This window comes from Oratosquilla oratoria, chromosome 18 (genome assembly GCF_046742065.1).
Source record: "Oratosquilla oratoria isolate Oo_2021 chromosome 18, ASM4674206v1, whole genome shotgun sequence".
Lineage (NCBI taxonomy): Eukaryota > Metazoa > Arthropoda > Malacostraca > Stomatopoda > Squillidae > Oratosquilla > Oratosquilla oratoria.
The window spans coordinates 5,858,505-5,878,891 of NC_134794.1; the positions used below are offsets into that span (position 1 = coordinate 5,858,505).

The window sequence follows — 20,387 nt, forward strand, 5'->3', positions numbered from 1 at the left end:
CCCCCACTGTACACATACCTACCGATTAATAAACCCAATGTTAAAGTATTCCTTATTACACTGAACTCGCATATGACCTTCGCTCTTCTAAAAAAAAAAAGCACGATGAGAAACTGAACGCATTCAAAACATATACTAACACGTAATTTAAGCAACAGAAGGGAACAGTCACCTCAATGGACGCTTTTATTTTTTACCCCCTCCCTCCCTCCCCCCCCCCAAAAAAAAAAAATCTGCAGACAGTACAAAATAAAGCTTTATAAATAAATAACTAGTTGCGTTATAACAGTTCTAATGTGACGTAAATTTTCGGAATATTAAGTCTTCCCCAACAGCAGCGCATAAAAACAGGTGGGTGCTATATACTGGAACTCTCAAATTCATTCATTCATCACAATAAACAAGCACAACTCACAGAAGAAACCCAGGCCCCCCAGCAATATACTGCTCGAAATTCTACATCAAACTACCTCCTTATGCTCGTATTCAAAGCCCATCAACACTCACTTCCATCTGGATGTGTGTGTGTGTGTGTGTACGAGCGCGTGCGTGTGCGCATGTGTATGTACATGTACATTTAAAACCCACTATCGGAGAAATAATATTAGAAGCACAGGAGATCCGTATATTTCGACTACTACCTGTAGTCCTCTTCAGTAGAATGATTACAAGAAGATAAAGTACAGGTATAAATGAGGTAGTGTACTATCTTGTAATCATTCTGCTGAAGAGGACTACAGATAGTAGTCGAAATATACGGGTTCCCTGTACTTCTGTTATTATTTCTCCGATAGTGTGTTTAAAGTGTACATTTACAAATGTATTATAACATTACATTTTCCATACGTATTCACCGAGATACGTACTTTCTACCGACCCAAATCGTGAAGATGAATGCCTTCACAACTTACTTAAAAAAATGGTTAACGCCAAATCTTTATCTTGTTATCTTTTCGAATCCATAGTTCTGATTTCTTCAGCTACGCACTTGCAGTACCAAATTCTCACGCTGCAACTTGCATTCAGATAAATATTCACTGAATTATGTTCCATGTACCTCACATTCTTCCGTTCAAGTACAGACCTATCTACCAATCTATCGACCTGCTAATAGGATGTAGGCGTAAGGCTAAGCCGCACTCACCCTTCTCCAGCTGTGTTGTGTCACTTCTAGCAAGATCCCTGGAAGACATCAGATCCATCTCCACTGCCTTATCTGATACGGCCACAAGAGCGGCATCTTATCCTTTTTACGAGTCATCTTCTCTTTTCGGAAATGATCTTATGAGCAGGGCAAGTTTCGGTAGTCGTACAATAGTGACACAGTGCCTCATTTCAACACAAAAGAGCATCTTCTGGTTGATAGACTATGAACCTTCGAAGTAGTGACTTCGGTCCCACGACCCGGAAGTGTCTTCAAGGCTCTGATATCGGTCTACGTTCCGTATCCATAAAGTATGACACGAATTAATAACGATAATAAAAAGAACCTCCAAAGTCGCGCATTTGGTCCTCTAGCGTAGGTGTAATCGCATACATATATATAAACATTCTGGTGAATTGATTTTAAAAATGCTCCCTGAAAACCATCCCAACGTAAAAAGGAGAGAATTAGATCATATTCATGTTCACCTTGGTCTTTGGATCGTGTGTTGGACTCGTGATCGACAGCTATTTCCCTCCCGGAAGAGAGCTCAGAGCTCGTATGACCGATCTATGGGTAATGCTATGACCTTACACACACACACACACACACACCCAACTCCCCGCCCACGAGAGTCGGAGTAACGACTCGTAGCGCAGCGATACCGAAATAATTTAGGCCCTGGGCAGGATTCGAACCAGGTACTGCCGCACCTCCGTACTGGCAGTCCAGTACTCTATCAACCGCGCCACCGAGTCGTGGCAACAGTATATTTGTTAGTATCGTCCAAGGCACTTTAAAACCGATGTCTTAGTCCAAGGGACTAACGTTGGTATTCTTAAAAAAATTCTTTCCTTATATAAATCTTATATAAATCCTTTGAAGGGGAATCTTTATATAAGGATTTTTCTTAAGAATACCACCGTAAGAATCTTACAGTAGTATTCTTAAAAAAATATTTCCTTATATAAATCTTTCCTTTTCAAGAATTTATATAAGGAAAGATTTTTTTTTTTTTAAGAATACCACCGTAAGTCCTTACGCCTTTCCCCATTTAGAGAAGCAGAATGAAGTACTTCTCTATCCGTGAATGATATAAATAACGAATAACTGAACTCATGGTCATTGATCTAAGCATTATTTTTTCTCTCTTCCCAGAAACGGTCACATTTGTACTCATCACCCAATTTACGTCTCAGTAAAGATGTCATTTATTTTTATCTCAATTCTATGCCTAAATAATTATAAGCACTTAAACTGTGTTGATTTTCATTTATGTGTCAATTCATTATTGTTTGCTATTTGCCTGTTTGTTTATTATCTAACTATACCTATGCATTTATTTATGTATTTTGTTTATTTACATTATTATAGTTTTTATTTATTAATTTTTTATTATTATTTTTTTTCGCATCCGACCTAGATATGGACCAAAAGGTCTCCTGTCGGCGTGCTCCACCTTTGTAATCCTTAGTAAACCCGAACTTCAGTTTCCCTCCCCAACCTCCCTCAGTCCTCTCGTGTATCTTCTCCGCCAAATTCTCATGTGTTTTCGTCTCGTCCCTGGTAATCCGCTCTCAGTTTCCATATTTCTTCGTTTACTTCCACTTTCACTTCGCCAGCTTCGTTCACCGTCCTCTTCTCAAAATTTTCTTACATACTCGCACCTCTAAAAAGGATTTTATTTTTTGTTCTTATGGCTGTACTTAGTTTTTTTTTTTTTTTTTTAATATTCCGTAAGCTATTCTGAGAGTTTACAATTCACTCACATACTGAGGCATGGATCTTCCTTTCTATATGTATCATCCATAACGTTATTTTTATTGATATCTTTGTGCCTACCCCCGTTTTCTTTTTCCTTTTTTTTTTCTTCTTTCTCTTATGTCTCATTTCATTCTTCTTTCATCTACAAACATACGTTTTATTTCAATTTATTATTAGTTATATGTCAATTTATTATTATTTACTATTTACCTGTTTGTTTATCTATACCTATGCATTTAGTTATGTATTTTATTTATTATTTACATTATTATAGTTTTTATTTATTCATTTATTTATCATTATGATTTTTTTTCGCATCCGACCTAATATGGACCAAAAGGTCTCCTGTCGGCATGCTCCGCTTTTGTATTCCTTTGTATCAACCTGAGCGTTCATCTACAACCTTTGAACACTTATCTTCTTCATTTTCCAGTTGAGTATTCAAATTACCCTCCTCTCCTTTTTCCATATCCGTGACCTCCTCGTCCATATTTACATTTACTATAATCATCCTTTTCTCTCTACGCGCTTCCTTTAAAAGTTTCATCATATAGTATAGCGTTACTTCAATGTCTTCCATTAATACATACATATACCAAGGCTTTTTTCCCCCTTACAAGGGAGGTAGCCAAAAAGGGAAAAGCATAAAATAATTTCCACCTATTCCATCCCTGAATACACTCCACACCCCTCCACCCTCCCTCTTATCTGAGCACCTCCTGGATGACGGGTCATCCCTGCACCTTGTCCACTGCCCTGGGTCAGAAGCAGTGTCGCAAGACACAGCACATCCACAGCAAGGCCGCTTCATTAAATCGGCGACCCCCCCTCTCCGTCCCCCCATAATTAATAAAATACTGCTGAAATCCTATATTCATCCTTATTTCCACAATTCCGTCCCTGTTTCGACTGCCCATTTACTTCTAACATTTTAATCATTCACTGATCAGTTGAAAGAAAAAAAAGTTATTAAATCATACATTTCAGCTCGACCCACACGCTGAACTAGAGAAGATTACTTCCTACATACTTTTACTACTTTCAACAGCTTCTCTAGGACCACACATATCCAAAAAAATTGCAACAAATTTCTGTCCACCTTCTCATACGCTTTCACAAGATCCATGAATGGCATACACTTCTCCTTTCTTCTTTCTATAAAGTTTTCATCTATTTGCTTTCATGACTTTCCCTATTCCAGCAGACCATTCTTAGTTTGGATATATATATATATATATATATATATATATATATATATATATATGTATATATGTATATATGTATATATGTATATATGTATATATGTATATATGTATATATGTATATATATATATATGTATATATATATGTATATATATATATATATGTATGTATATATATGTATGTATATATATGTGTATATATATGTGTATATATATGTATATATATATGTATATACATATGTATATATATGTATATACATATATATATGTATATAAATATATATGTATATACATATATACATATATATGTATATACATATATATGTATATATATATATGTATATACATATAATATATATATATATATATAATGTATATACATATATAATATATATGTATATACATATATATATATATATGTATATACATATATATATGAATATACATATATATGTATATACATATATATGTATACATATATATATATATACATATATATATATACATATGTATATATATGTATATATGTATATATATATGTATATGTATATATGTATATATATATGTATATATATATATATATGATTAGAACCATAGACTATATGTACGAACCCTATGGAGATTGTTGTGACACCCTTACGGCCCAGGGTCACACAGCATGTTCGGGAGTGAAGATGTATGATAATCATTATAAGAAACAACACTACTGACTTACGTTCAACTTCAGTCAGTCCTTTTCACTTTATTTGATTGAGTATTGTTGTACTTCCCCTGTACCTGATGTATTTTTTATTTTATTTTATTATTATTATTATTATTTTTTTTTCAGGTCTCCACTAAACGAAACAAGAGAACATAAAGCAAACCTATTAACCTTTACATATTTCCCTTTGGTTATCGACAACCAGTATCGTACATCAGTTCTTGACAAATAGTTTAACAGTCAAGTGAATTCACCGGACGCACAGAGTACCGACGCATGGCAGCATCTCTATGTTGAAACTACAGACAAGCTCACAGAAATGCATCACAATATCCTGCAGCAAACGACACACGAACAAAATATGGCAGCATATATCCATTAACGAAGAGAGCAGAAGTTATCTATTATCAATGGAGTCAGCATTTGTCCACATACAAAATGAAATTCAGCACTAAAACATGTATCCAGATCCTGCTCCAAGAAGAAAAAGAGAAAAAAAAAAAAAAAAAAAAAAGCACATGTCCACTTCCAGTATACAAGCCAGCATTACCTTGTTCCTGTAAAGTTTTCCTAACTAAAACAAGGATCAGTTTAATACTACCCTTGACTCTCCCGTATTTTTATGGACATTTAGTTTCTAAGTAATACAAACATATCTAAGCCCTCATCCACGACGTCCCAACACCCATACCCTAAGGAGGTCAACACACACACTGTACCTCTCGTTGATAACATACTCTAACCATTGCGCCATCGAGAGTGTGTGTGTGTGTGTGATTCACCATGGTCTTGGATCACGTGCTGGACTCGTGATCGACAGCTATTTCCCTCCCGGAAAAGAGCTCAGCTCGTATGACCGATATATGGGTAATACTGTGACCTTACACGCACACACACACCCAACTTTCCACCCACGAGAGTTGGAGTAACGACTCGAAACGCAGCGATACTAAAATTATTTCAGTCCTGGGCAGGATTCAAACCCGGACCGCCGTTGTGACAGTCGGGGACTCTACCAACCGCGCCACCAAGTCGTGTGTGTGTGTGTGTGTGTGTGTGTGTGTGTGTGTGTGTGTGAAGCCTCCCAAGCTCGCCAGATAAGCTTAGGTCATACTAGGCCGTATGACGTATCACTTACGCCTCGTTGGATCATCTAGATTTACTGTTTTTGAAACTGAAAAAGTGTAAAATAAAAACCGAAATATTCATGATGGTGCAGAATTTCAGATTTTCAGTAACCGTAGATACATCTCGATACCGCAATTCTTAAAAAAAAGAAAAAAAAAAAAAAAAAAAAATGCCGTTTTTAATCATAATAATAACAAATATCGTTAGCCAAAGACAACTTCACCTTTGTTGAAGACGTCTCCATATTCTCGGAATACGGTCAAGTCAACTTGCAATAAGAATCTCTCTCACTCCAACTCGCTTCTCTTTTTTTCGAAATTGTCACTCTCTACTTGAAATTTTGATCATTATAACTGATTATGTACTTGCTGCAAGCATACTGATGTATAGGAACATGGTAACCATATATTAGGGACATACCAAAGTATTCTCGGTACGTAACCGACTCCCAAGTGTTATCTCAGAAGTCAAAACTGACTGGCAGAACCTAGAGGCTGGCCCATCATGTCCCGAAATTGTGGGGAAGAACAGGAAGATGGCAAGCCGGTCGAGGAAGATCACCCTGACTGTTGTATTTCGGGAGAAGAAATTCAAGTTCAAGGTCAGACTTCAACCAACCTCCCGCATCGCAGACCTGAAGACCAAATGCTTGAAGATGCTGAAGAAGGAAACCGTCTAGAAGAGGTTCGCCAAGTTCAGCATCAGCATCGGAGCCTTCAAGGAACTTCGACTCAAGTATAAGAACCTCCTGGACGACGACGACAAGACGTTGGCGGAGTACTCCTTGAGAACGAACTCAAAGATCGAGGCCCAGGTGAAATGGGTCGAGTTCGGCGTCAAGTCGATGTTGCACTTCGTGTGCCGGGTCAACGGCACGGAAGCCATCGGGTTCGTGGACACTGGCTGCGTCCTGTGCACCTTGTCCACCGACTTCGTCCGTCGCCTCGGCCTCGAAGACGAGGTCGACAAAAGATTCGCCTACGACGTCGAAGGCCCAGGTGGTGACCGGGTCCACGGGTGCCTCCACAAAGTGAGCCTGGACCTCGGAGGCGGCGCCACCTTCGTCACAAACTTCGACGTCATGGACTCCGACAAAGACGTCTGGCTAGGGATGGACTTCATGTTCCGGGAGGGCGTCGCCGTGGACATCGCCAACTCCGTCTTGAGGATCTCCTCGACCGAGACCACGGTCGACCTCCTCACTCTCGACCAGGCCGAAGACGCCCTCGAGCCAGCGACAAAACGACAGAAGAAAGAGTGAGGAGATGAAATCGTCCATTGGAACTGCAAAGTAGTGTCCGTAAAAAGCTCCTGGAATAATGATAATAATAAAAAAAAAATGGTCCAATTCAGCATTCTCTCACGGCGCCATGACATCTAGAAATAGAATCCCCTTACAGACAACTTATAGTCGTTCTATTGATTCAGTCAAAGATGAGGACTGCAGAGTCAAGCTCAAGTACGAAGTCCAGCCTCACAACATGTTCTTTATTTCTTTAGGACAAAGAACTGAAAGATGCAGCATATGCCAAAAAAAAATGGGAAAAATATATATACACATTATATATATATATAATAAATAATATTCCCTCAGCTGAATAAAATCGCCTGGCGGAAGTCAGAACAAATACGCGTCATCCCAACCGTTGTAAAGGAACCCATCATGTTCCAACACGTTTCCCCTTTCTGAATAAAATCGGCTGGCGCCAACCAGAATAGATACCATCAAACTAAATTCTACGAAAAAGATTGAGCTCTCAGACGAAGAATCCATTCGTAATCCATTGCCATTTCTTGTCATGGATCAGAGACAGAGACTCAAAAACCTTACACCAGTGGTTCCCAAACTGCGGGGGTAAATTACCCCCTGGGATAAATTACCCCTTTGGGGATAACTTACCCCCTGGGGGGTAATTTACCTATTTTTCGGGGGTGATGGAAGGGTGACAGAGAAAGAAAATTAAGAATTCTGAAAATCAAGAAGCCAAGAATTCCTCAACTAGCTTCTTCAACCATGCAACTCCATCCATCCCACTGACTTTCTCGAGATCTTTGGCAGCAGTCATTTGAGATGCAGGACTCGCAGTAATAGTTATAAACTAGACAAATTTATATTTAAGAAGGAAATAGGCAAGAATTGGTTTACTAATAGGGTGGTCGACGAATGGAATAAACTTGGTTACCATGTAGTAAGCGTTAAAACTATCAGTTGTTTTAAGAAACGATTAGACAACTATTTGGATGGGGATGACAGGTGGTGATGAATACGGAGCTGCCTAGTGTAGGCCTTATGGTCTCTTGCAGTCTCCTTCATTCTTATGTTCTTATTCAAATACAATAAGTAGACGAAAATAACTCTTTTGTGTTAATTTAGACATATATGTCAATGCTAACATTTTGTGGAAGGGGTAACATGTTTAACGTGGGATGTTAAATTGGGTAACAGGCTGAAGAAGTTTGGGAACCACTGCCTTACACTAATGGTTTCATTACTTTCCCTCAGTATATGAAGAGAATTGAGGAAAGTAGATATCCAAGGGAGGATATGGAATGGCAGCCTGGAGGAAGGAGGACGGTTGGAAGACACCAGGAAGAGGTGGATGAACTGTGTGAAAAAGAACTTGGAAGGAAGAAACTTAACGTTGGAAGAAGTAAATGAACAAGAGATTTACGAGGATCGAGATGAGTGGAGGCGTGTGATGACGAGGTTGACGATTGACAGTTGAAATCAACTACTTGGCGTCTGGTGAGAAGACTTGAGAAGTACTTCTCACTCTGTGAACATCTCTTTCAGTGGAATTCTGTCCCCAACCAAGTCCATAGGCACACTCCTCACAAACACGACAAGTACAAAGGCCGCATCGAATCTTAGAATGAATAATGTATACACACATAACAGATCAGGCAATAAGACTCAAGGTCACACACATCATCTCATTCACGTTTGCGTCGCATGTAGCAGTCATTATTCAGAAGTGAAACTGACGTCTCATCATCCACAGACCTTACAGGTACAGACTTTAGACAGAAGAACTTCACCAACAAAATAATATAGAAACTGTACATCAGGTCCAGGTTGAGCACCATCTATACCAGACATACGAGTGCAACATCTCAAATGACAAGTCACAGAAAGTGTCTTCAGTCACCGGCTGTACACAGACAACACCCATAAATCACGTACATGCGGAGACCAATGTATTGCGTCTCCGTAGACATCTTAACATGCTGTAGACACGATACATAGGATTCGTCAAAGAAACCTCGTATCGCCCATTACATAAACGATAATCTACCAGCACCCAGAGACATCAGACTCCTAACCACTACGACACAATACACAGCACTATCCCCATTACCTTCTCCCTACTAGACCAACACGAACATGTGCATACACTTCTGACACAGGCTTAAGCTAGTGCGGGACCTAAAAGGCTCGGTGGTTGCCACCTATAGACCAATCAGAATTCCAACTTTAGACGGAATAAACTAAGGCAGCTTTCGCTGTGATGATCACAAAACACTCGGGACATGTCAACATAGGTCAGGCAGCACAATAGGTGACATATCCTCACTGTCCAGATGCCTCACATGGTCACACATCTCCACAGACAGCACACACGGACATGAACGCGCCATATATGATGTGTAGAATCTCCGTGAGAATGATCGAACTTTTTCCATTGCTCAATAACACAGGGCAGATCAATAACAACAATTCTATTTTCTGGGTAATGCCGTACATTTTCATTCAGTTAAAGGGAGAACGGCACGCTGAAGATATTTAGTCTCTCAATTAATCCCGTCGTTACGATGACGCTGAAGACTTTGTTGTGACTAACGCCTGACGATGTTGTTCAACAAAGGACGAAACGTTGTGCTGAATGGGCCGAGTAAATGTGCACACAAGTATATACATATAATGTGTAGGATCATAACAGTTTACGCATTTAACCTAAGATTCATTCGCACAGTACATTGGGTCATTCCAATGACAAATTATATATTAGTTAATTTAGAAGAATGCCGTGAAGCTGCTAGAGATCTGGTAACTTAATTTTAGTAAAGTTGTTTATATGCATATTTTACCTACTTTCACCTTTCTATTCTGGCGAAATACAACACTGTTGAGTAATATCTCTCTATCACTTAATAGCATTTTAATGAACCTGCACATATAAGGCCTCTTCTGCTACCGTATTGTCCACAAATCACCTATTACCTTCCAGATTCTCCTGTTCAGAAGCCCTTTCACAAAACAGATATTGAAGTATCTGCGTCTCCCACACACGATCAGTTGTCATTGGTAATGATATACCACAGTCACTGTTTTTATCATTAACTGATACTTATATACAACCAATAGAAAAAGACCATATTGCCATTAAAATTTGTAAAAGTTGAGTACTGCGAATACATATTTATCGCATGAAGACTTTTTAATATTCATCCATCTTTCCTGAAACTCAGACAAGTGATTCATCCTTGCATATGGAGGTCATTCACTGATATACATGAAAACTCTCGAATATAGAGTTTTCTCAAATTTGCAACAAGTTTATAATAAAACACCCAATGCTTCTCATTTTCAGAACGATATTTACCCAAATGTTCGTCCGATAGAGAAGCTGATTGTTTGGACATTTTAGAACTTGTATACCCAAATGATTTGATCAACCAAAGCGAGAGAAATGATGATGTGTCAAATAATACCCACCGGCTACTTTCACAACACACAACACGCAGATTAAAAAAAAAAAAAAAAAAAAAAAAAAAGGAACCGCATTTGATCATAATCGGAAATGAAAAAGGTTCCACAAATTTGGGACAAAAAGATAATTGTTCTAAAACTCAAAATAAAAGGGTAACTGGCAAAAAAATATGCGCACTCGACTTTAGACTAAAATCACGATGCATTAGTTTTCTAGTGCAACATTTTAGAACATAACTGAGAGAACAGACAATACACAAGGGCGTTCTGTGATTGGATGGCAAAAAGGATATAATCTCAGTTGGCAAAATCAGAAAGACCAAAATATTTCTACATGATATAAAATTAGCATTAAAAAAGTTGTAACCCAGTGTCCTAGATATTAAAAATGTAGTTAAAAAATTCTGTCTCATGGATTCAAATTGAAAATCATAATAGAAAATTGATATACATAGACGTATGAACGAACAAATAAACAACTACGTTCAGATAACAAAAAGTCAGTACCTCTGAATAAAACTATATAAAAAATGTACGCTTATAGTTGGACCACGAAAAAGCGAGTGAGGGAAAAAAAAAAAAAAAAAAAAAAGTCCTGACAAGACGAATCTCTGCTCCACAAAAATGAACAGTTCCGGACACAAACACTTGACCCGTGAATCAAGATGTATTTCTCGTATCAAGAGAATGTTGTTTACATAACTTTAGGCATAAGGGAACTACTGAGCATAGAAATACATGCTCAGCAATGAAATAGACAACTGCGTAGTTACAATAAAGTATGGGTGAGCTTTGTGTTCGCAGTAGTATTTGATATATATATATATATATACACACACACACACGGCTCGGGTTCCGAATAGCGACTGTAATAACAGCGACTGTCAATAGAGCGACTTCACAACAGCGACTCTTTTAAAACAGCGACTATCACAACAGCGACCACATGATAGCGATTGTATTATAAGAGCGATTGTCATAACAGCGACATCATCGCATCAACTGCATGAAACTGCTCAGTAATAGAAATTTGAAACCTAAAGGGAATCGAAAACATTTTATTTGGACTAGCTAGAGAAGTCACATGATTTAAAAAGAAAAAGGCTAGTCAAGCCAAACAACAGAAAGTCATATAGTCAGCTGAAGTGACCACGAGGGAAGGTCTCGAGCAAGGGAGGGGTGGAGTAGGTAAGAGGTGGGGGAAGAACACCAACCCACGGAGGGAGGAAGGATTAGATTTGCCCCAACTTGCGTCCTTTTTGTCCTGCTGTTTTGTCAGATCCTTGATGGTCCTGCTAGAATGTCCCACTACTTGAATATTACTCGGCTCAAGTGTCCGGGTGAGGAGGGAGGTCACGTTGCTGGTTGGTAGGATTAGTCTTGTTGTTGCCGACCTTCCATTATTTTAATTAAGTAATATTCAAGTAGTGGGACATTCTGTGAGCACCAATGTCATTGTTTTTGATAAAACTCTAACGAGCTAAACGTTGTACTACCAATATAGGCTTCGACCTCACATGGTGTTGTTCTTCACATTCTTGTCGGCTTTTGCCATTTGTATTCAAGTCTTAACAACCCAAACATTACTATGACCGACGACCGAGCGACCGACCAGTAAATTCACTTCAGTGAACTTATCTCACGAAGTGAACATAAACATGTAAATACGAACAAATAAATATGAGCGATAGAAACATAAGTCTGCGACCTTTTGAGCATATTTCATTCTGAACCTATCTCACAAAGTAAACACAACTGAACACGTAAATACAAACACGAAAACACAAACAATTGAAACATAAGTCTGCGACCATTCTGACCGGTTGATAGTAAAGTCGCTATTGTTACAGTCGCTGTTATAATGAGGTCGCCATTATGACAGTCGCTGTTTTGAAAGTCGCTCACCTGATTACGTCGCCATTATGAAGCCGCTATTATGACTGTCGCTGTTTTGACAGTCGCTATCCGGCCCGGATCCCCCCCCCACACATATATATATATATATACACAAGTATATATATGTACATATATATAAACATGTATGCATATGTATACATTATCCACGATATGTCAAATTAAATGTACATATGAACCATTGGATAAAAAGGGAAAAGAGAATTTGAGTACTGATCACTTGTTAACCAAGGATATTACAATTTGACGAATTTTGTGAGCGCAAAATCTTACTGATGTGCTTGGGATATGGAGGCAGAAGTGAATATTCTCAAGTAATTTTCTGCCCAAAAAACCTGAAGTGTTTTAACACGGATGCAAGTACACCCACTTACACAAACAAAAGTATACTGTAAGAAAAAAATATGTCCAGTTTTTCAAAGAGGAAAGTTGAAAGACGGAATACGTATACTAGTGGAAGTAGCTGAGGCCCAGACTGAACGAATTTCAAAGGAAATGGTGATAAAGCGAATACAACCACAATATAGGGGCCTACCCTGGGCCCGAGAATTACAAAGGTACAAAAGAAAAAGAAAAATACGTCAATCAATTCAAAATGAAACTCAAAAATACTCCAAATACTCCCACTTATGTCGTCAGGGAAGCGGCTTGTGACGTCATGTCTCTCTCTGCCAATCAACTGTCTTCAGAAACTCTTGTTTCGACCCCAAACACAAGACGAGAGCTGGGCGCGTTCCTCGGTGCGTTACTAGATGCGTTCCTCGGTATCCTGATCAAAGTCATTCCAATCAGGACCCCGAGGAACGCACCTAGGAACGCGCCCAACTCTGCACAAGACTATCCATAAGACAACCATTTTCTAATTGATCAAGTAACAAGACTGGAGGATCAAAGAAGGGAGGGTTCCCTACACAAACGACAGACCGTTTTCTGTCAGCGGGTGTTCCTGATATGAACAGAAAACGGAACTTCACCGAATCTAGCGTTCCGGGCACCCCAGGACTCGACGTTTCGTTCCGTATACACCAAAATGGTTCGTGATTCGAGTTCCTTATAAGAAACGTTTCAAATCCAAACGTTTCGAACACTCAGTGAACCGTGACTTAAGAAACAATACTCCATCACTACGCTACATCAAGTTCCGTACACTAAATAACACTAGGCAATACACAAACAAACCAGACAACAGAAACGCTTCTTACACTAGGGAACACCACGTTCCAGAGATACAAAGCAGCCAAAACGTTCCGAGAGCTAGCATCACGTTCCTGGCGTTCCTTAGGCAACTCCAACAACAAACACTACGTTCCTTGCAGTAAGCGACACTAATTAAGCTTTGCACACTAAGCAACACCACTACATACTGTGACGTCATGCTGTGACGTCGGGACGTCATGAGCCTACTCGTTACGTCAGACATGCCTTGTATAAGATGTCAAGTCAGTATTAGAGGTACGGTCTTGTCTGAAGCATTTTTTTTTTTTTTTTTTTTTTTTTTTTTTTTTTTTGTCCTCTTCCATCCCTCCCGCACTAAACGCGACAAAACAAATGACCAACAATCCTTTATATATTAAAATTAAGCTAATTTGAATTTTTTGTGATAAGATAGATCGTTGGTATATTATTTTGTGGTATGTGGAGGAGAGGAGAGTTTCGCCAGACAGGATTAATCGAGACAGCACTTCTAAAACAGAATCGTTAAGTCATATCTCTTGTATCCACGCTATCAATATCCGGTTTTTTTTTTGTGTGTAAGTGTGTAAGCGTGCGTCTCTCTCTTCCTCTCTCTCCCCCCTTCTCTCTCTCTCTGTTGCTGTGTGTGTGCGCGCGCGCGCGTGTGTGATTTACTATGGTCTTGGATCGCGTGTTGGACACGTGATCGACAGCTATTACACGCATACATGAACTTATATATGAACCGAACTATGAGTAATGCTGTGACCTTACACATGCGCACACGCAACTCCTTTCCCATGAAAGTTGGAGTGCCGGCTCGCACTGCAGTGATGCTGAAATTATTTCAGCCTTGGGCGGAAATCGAACTTGAACCGCTGCTTTAGCGGATGCGAACGGAACCACTGCACCGTCGAGCCGTCGATTGTGTGTATGTACGTACATATAATATGTATATATATATATATATGTGTATATATATTATATATATATATATAAAATGTGTTCGTATGTATTTATATATGGATGTATGTCTCTATCGCTATCTCTGTGTGTGTATGTTTATGATTATATATGCATTATGTATGTATGCATAAATGTATATGTGCATGTATTATTGTATACATATATATATATATATATATATAAAATGTGTGTGTGTATGTGTGCGTGTGTGCTTATGCATATGTATATGTGTATGTATATATATTTGTATATGTATATATATATATATTATATATATATTTGTATTTATGTGTTTAATTATATGTGCATATATGCATGTGTGTATGTATACATTTCCGGTTGAGGAAGTATTTTCTTCGATATCTCTCCTGAAAAAGTGTACTCCATTGATAGTCACGTGACCAAACGTAAACAAAGGACTCCATTCGTTCATTCATAAAAAATATGACCAGAAGAAAACAAAAGACTCCGTTCATTCATAAAAAAAGTTCCGTACGACAGTTTTCTACGCCTTTGTTTACAAAATATCAAGACTGGATCATGAAATGGGGCCATCAAGACGGAAGATCTTTGTATGTGTGTATATGTGCATACACTTAAGTACTCATGTGTGTATATATTTGTACATGTACAGATGTATATATGAATGTATGTGTATGTGTACGTAAATATTAAGTATATGAATAGGTTTGTATATATGTATATATGTGTATATATATGTATATGTATGTATATATATTGTTTTGTGTATATATATATATATATTATATACATATATATATATATATATATATGCATAGATATGTTTATATCATGCGTATACGGATGCGTGTTTAAATGTACGGATGTATGAATATATGTGCATACACTTATGTACTAATGTGTGCATGCATTTGTACATGTACAGATGTATATATGAATGTATGCATATGTTTATGTAAATGTCAAGTATATGTGTATATATATATATATAGGTATGCATACATATGTGCATGTATATATCATACGTATATGGATGTATGTATGTGTGTTTAAATATATGGATGTACTAATATATGAATATTATTAATACATTCACCCTTAGAAGTCTTGACTCGTCCTCTAAATACAACAATGCTCATACAACCAGATCATGGAATTTTGTTTAATGCATAAAAATCCCCATAGCTTATGATTTTCTGTTCTGCATGTGCACCAAGATGTATTATACAATAGACAAATACAACTACCACCCAAACGTTCTGTCGTACCTAACGTTTTGTTGTTTAAACGTTTGATGAATTTTTCTGTATGTCAGTTGTCACACGAATAAAGGTAAATTTTGTCATTAATCGAATTCGATTCATTTAGCATAATCACGGGTTGTATTAACATTGCCATGATGAAAGACAATACTTCTGATGAAAATTTTTACACATGTACGCCTAATACATACATCCGTAATTGGACTTCTGACTGTGTGTGTGAATCAGCACTTGTTCTTATGTGAACGTATTTGGCGTGTGTACATGTACATGTACCTATTCATGAATGAAGGCTTATAGTGTATACATTAAATGTACATGTACGAATGCACATATCCATTCTAAAATGTACAAATCAGTACTTGTTCTTATGTGAAAGTATTTGGTGTGTATACACGTGCATGCACCTATTCATGAATGAAGGCTTAAAGTGTATACATTAAATACATACACGTACGTGTTTATGTGCGTGTGTAGCTATCCATACTAAAATGTACACATGTATATGACTAATATATGTATTTTTGTGTATGTGCTGAGGTGTATGGTGTATATGCTTATGTGTCCATACATATACCTGTCCATAATTTAGTTATGTTTGTTTTTTCCCTTTAATACGAGTTGGTACAATGGTCCCTTTCTACTCCTCTCAAAGTTACTCTTAGTGGTAGCAAATTACTCCGAAATAGGCTGAGTGGCAACTCCATCATGTTAAGAACGACTTGCCTATGAGTGAAGGTTTCTCTTAGCTGAAGAGAATAGCCTGTCGTTCACCAGAATAAAATTATGAGGTGTAACGACTGTCTTCTTATTACCCACGCGGATAGGTCGATGATTATACCGTTCTGGGTGACGCCAGAATGATTTAATACACATGCGTAGGATCCTCTCGTCTCTCCTTTACTATCACCACAGGGCAATGGCTGACGTCAAAGAGAACCATCTCCCTTCAACGCTCTCAACTCCATCTGGAGGTGCATCCCCAAGAGGTTGGCACTCGATCCCTCACATTTTTACGTAAGAACTGATAATCGGCGAGTAATCCCCTTCTATTACTAGCTAAAAACCGGTGACACAGAAACAGTCCCACATAACACAACACAGAGAAGAGCCCCATATTCAACCCAGAGAACCCTGCGAAAGGACCTGAAGAACCGTTGCCGGCCGCTGTGGGGCTCCGGGTTTCCTGCCATTGCAACTCGAGGGAACAACTACTATCCTATCACTATTACCCTCTATCCTCTTCCTCCTAACCAATGAATCAATCAATTTCTCCTTTCCGAGTCCATCCATCATCAACCTTCGATCTCCTGCCAGCAGCTCAAATCCACCATCCTCAATTCTTCAATTTCTCTTTATCCTCCTCCTCTTCTTCCTCCTTCTCCTCGTCCCTTCCGTCCTTCTCATAATTTCTGCCCTGTCTTTCCACACATAAATACGTCTATAGTGTTCATACAAATATTCTTTTTAAACGATTAAAGTATATAAGAGTGCATGCGCGCACACACACACACACACACACACACACACACACACACGACTCCCACTCTGCTTTGTCCTCTACGTCTGTACTCTCACTCTTTCTGCCACGCTTGATCAAACAACCACAGAAACATGACACATTTTTGCCTCAGCCCCATGTCCACTCATTCCAATCCACCTCCTTTACAAGATCTACGCTTTCCAGGCATTTATGACAGTTTTGTAATCCTAACAACATCATCAGATTCAGCTGTTCCCTTTCAGTATATGCTCATCTAAGCTTGAAATGGTTTAACGTCACAAACTCCTCCCATCGGATGGCTAGGACGGTGCCCCTTACAGAGGACTTTGTAGCGTGGAATTTAATGAACCACGCCCTTGGTTCAACTTCGCCGGTGGCAGGGTTCGAACCGCCATCCCCTCGACTTTCGCCGCAAGTACCGACGCCCTAACCCACTCATCTAAGCATAGGGTATAAAACACCAGGAGTTAAGGTGAATTTGTTGTGAGTCTTATGGATTAAAATATCCCCTGTTCTATTTTACTGTAAATTTCTTAGACTTACACATAGCCTGATGACAGTGTCTTGCTATCTGATGGTTTGGTGTGCACAACACATAAATACAGGTGGCTAAGTAACACTTGTTGCTGATTAGTGTCTTTTGTCATACAATATTACCTTTGCGTTCAAAAGTATTTTCAATAAACACATATGAGACACTCAGCAACGAACGTTGTAATTGTATAGTTTGACCACGATTGTAGATCACTGTTCCCCAAACTACCCCTTAGCGATAACCAGAATCAGACACCGGAGGACTTTGGTGCTGATAGGTTCCCCGCTGTGTTCTACAGTTACTTAAGTCCTTAGGAATTTTTGAGACTGTCATACTATGCTTGTACTCTTCTATTTTGTTCCATCTTCAGCCTGTGGTCTGTTCTAAAGAACGTGGTATTCCAGAATACCAGGTTGTCCACAAGATCATGGACGATTTAATATTTCCTGGAACATCAGGCACGGGCCGCGTCTTCCTGATTCGTGAGTTAGTATTTAGTTTGCTGGATTCAGCAAAATTTCGGAGCTTTTGACTTTATGCGTGCATAGATCAGACGTGTGGATCGACACACGCCTAGTGCCCATCCCTACTAGTATCTTCAGAGACAGTCAAGTTCGCTAGAACGGCCAGTTAAGTAAAAAAAACTACATCGAAATAGATGTGGCGTAAAGTGTGCTTCATCTTGACATGCAGAAAATGATTGATATAACACCACAATTTACGTGTTTCTTATCGGAGCAGCTACATCGGTAATATGTGTAACCCTTTATACTGGTCACACCTGTACTTGGACGTTGACAGTCCTACCACCCACCCTTCCAATCGTCCCAGATTTCTCGATACCTATCCAGTTCCTTGGGATGGGGGGGAGGGGGGATGATCCAAGTCTCCACCGACCACCCTTTATCACCTATTATAATTCACTGTATTTTTCAATTTTATTATTATTATTTTTTTATGAAATCTGAACTTTTAGCTTTTATCCGCCTTTTAGCTTTCATAGTGCTGATAGCCCTTGATGCTCCAGTGCTTGGCTTTTGAGCCTAAAACTTATAAACCAACCAACCAAATCCACCGACCACCTAAAGACTTAAGACCCTCAAATGAAGTTTTCTTTGGTGGGTAATTGTCACTCCAACATTTCCACTACTGCCACATACCTTTAGAGATACAGTTTCTCACACATTCATCTATGTACGTCAGTTATGAGTGAAAATGTATTATGATATTGAGGAAGGGATGCAACAGGAAATGATAGGATATTGACTCTTGAAATGTGAATCTCATATGGTAAAACGTAGTATAATGTGCGGGGACCATCTCTCACATGAGACAACACAACAATTCCCATTCCGGTATTGAATCCGGTCAGGGAGAGACAACTTAAAAACAGGACAAATAACATGTATATATAAATATATATCCAGAAAATTCCAGGTTATCATAAATTCGTAACGCGCATTATTTTTGATTCATGTGAAGATAGAAAAAAATATTCAAGTTCATGTCGTAAATCAAAGAAGTCAAATTTGCAAATTCTACGTGATTCAACATCAGCCAATAAACGCTAATCACATCATACACAAATATCTACTTCAACTACAGTCAGCCATTCAACACAAAATATCCTTCATGTCAAAAATATCCAAACCTCTCAACACACCAATGATCTACGTCAAAAATGATAATGATAATAAAAAGAAACATTTTTAGGTCAACCCAAAAAATCAGCGCACAATTCCGGACACAAAATTCACCTCACGAAGAAGTAGAAAGAAAGAAAGAAAAAAAAAAAAAAAAAAAAAAAAAAAAAATCACACACCAATGAGCAGCAGTAACTGAACTCAAAGCGTACAGAAAAGTGAAACCTGTGACAGAAATGGAAAAAAAAAAAGAAAAAAAGAAAACACAATAAAGATGTTAGCGTTAGCGGACAAGGAAAGCGGAGCTACGGAGCCAGAAACTGCGAGACACTTACTCGGGCGGAGTTCCACGAAGTCTGAACTGAGTGAAGCGGATGAAGACGCGTTCTTCGGGCGAGGCGATGAAGGTGTACATACACTGCTGACTGTGTCTCTCGAAGTTGGGTAGGAAGGGCGAAGAGAACATTCCAGATCGGTGACCGTTCTTGGTACTCCTCATCACTTTGTCACACTCTGCGGAAGAACAGGTTGGGTCGTACCGGACGCACGCGGAATATCATGTGGTTGGTTGGGTGGTGGAGGACTTATGGTGTCCTATTGGGACAGTGGAAGGGTGGGTTGTATTGTTTGTAGGGCTAACCAGAATTGGTCGGTCAGAGTTCTGGTGTTGTGGGTGTGTTGGTTTGCGTATAGGTCTCTATAGGTCAACACACACACACACACACACAAAGACAGGCATACACGCACACATAAACA

General features: G+C 38.8%; 1 protein-coding gene and 1 long non-coding RNA gene across 5 annotated transcripts in view; one reads left to right on the forward strand and one right to left on the reverse strand.

Moving 5' to 3' along the window:
- The window catches only part of LOC143035025 (uncharacterized), a 132,907-nt gene extending 122,242 nt beyond the window's left edge, over window positions 1–10,665 (forward strand). Inside the window, exons 2-3 of one of the 2 annotated variants that reach the window (XR_012967288.1) lie at window positions 8,445–8,687; window positions 10,171–10,665. This is a non-coding gene — a long non-coding RNA (uncharacterized LOC143035025). Of the gene's footprint in view, window positions 1–8,444; window positions 9,755–10,170 lie in introns of those variants that run through there. The other variant, XR_012967287.1, reaches the window with a different exon arrangement.
- The window catches only part of LOC143035024 (cubilin-like), a 281,762-nt gene that overhangs the window by 49,610 nt on the left and 211,765 nt on the right, over window positions 1–20,387 (reverse strand). For all 3 annotated transcript variants that reach the window (XM_076201427.1, XM_076201429.1, XM_076201428.1), the window contains one exon: window positions 19,967–20,144. In XM_076201427.1, the coding sequence (XP_076057542.1) occupies window positions 19,967–20,144 (178 nt within the window). The remainder of the gene's footprint in view (window positions 1–19,966; window positions 20,145–20,387) is intronic.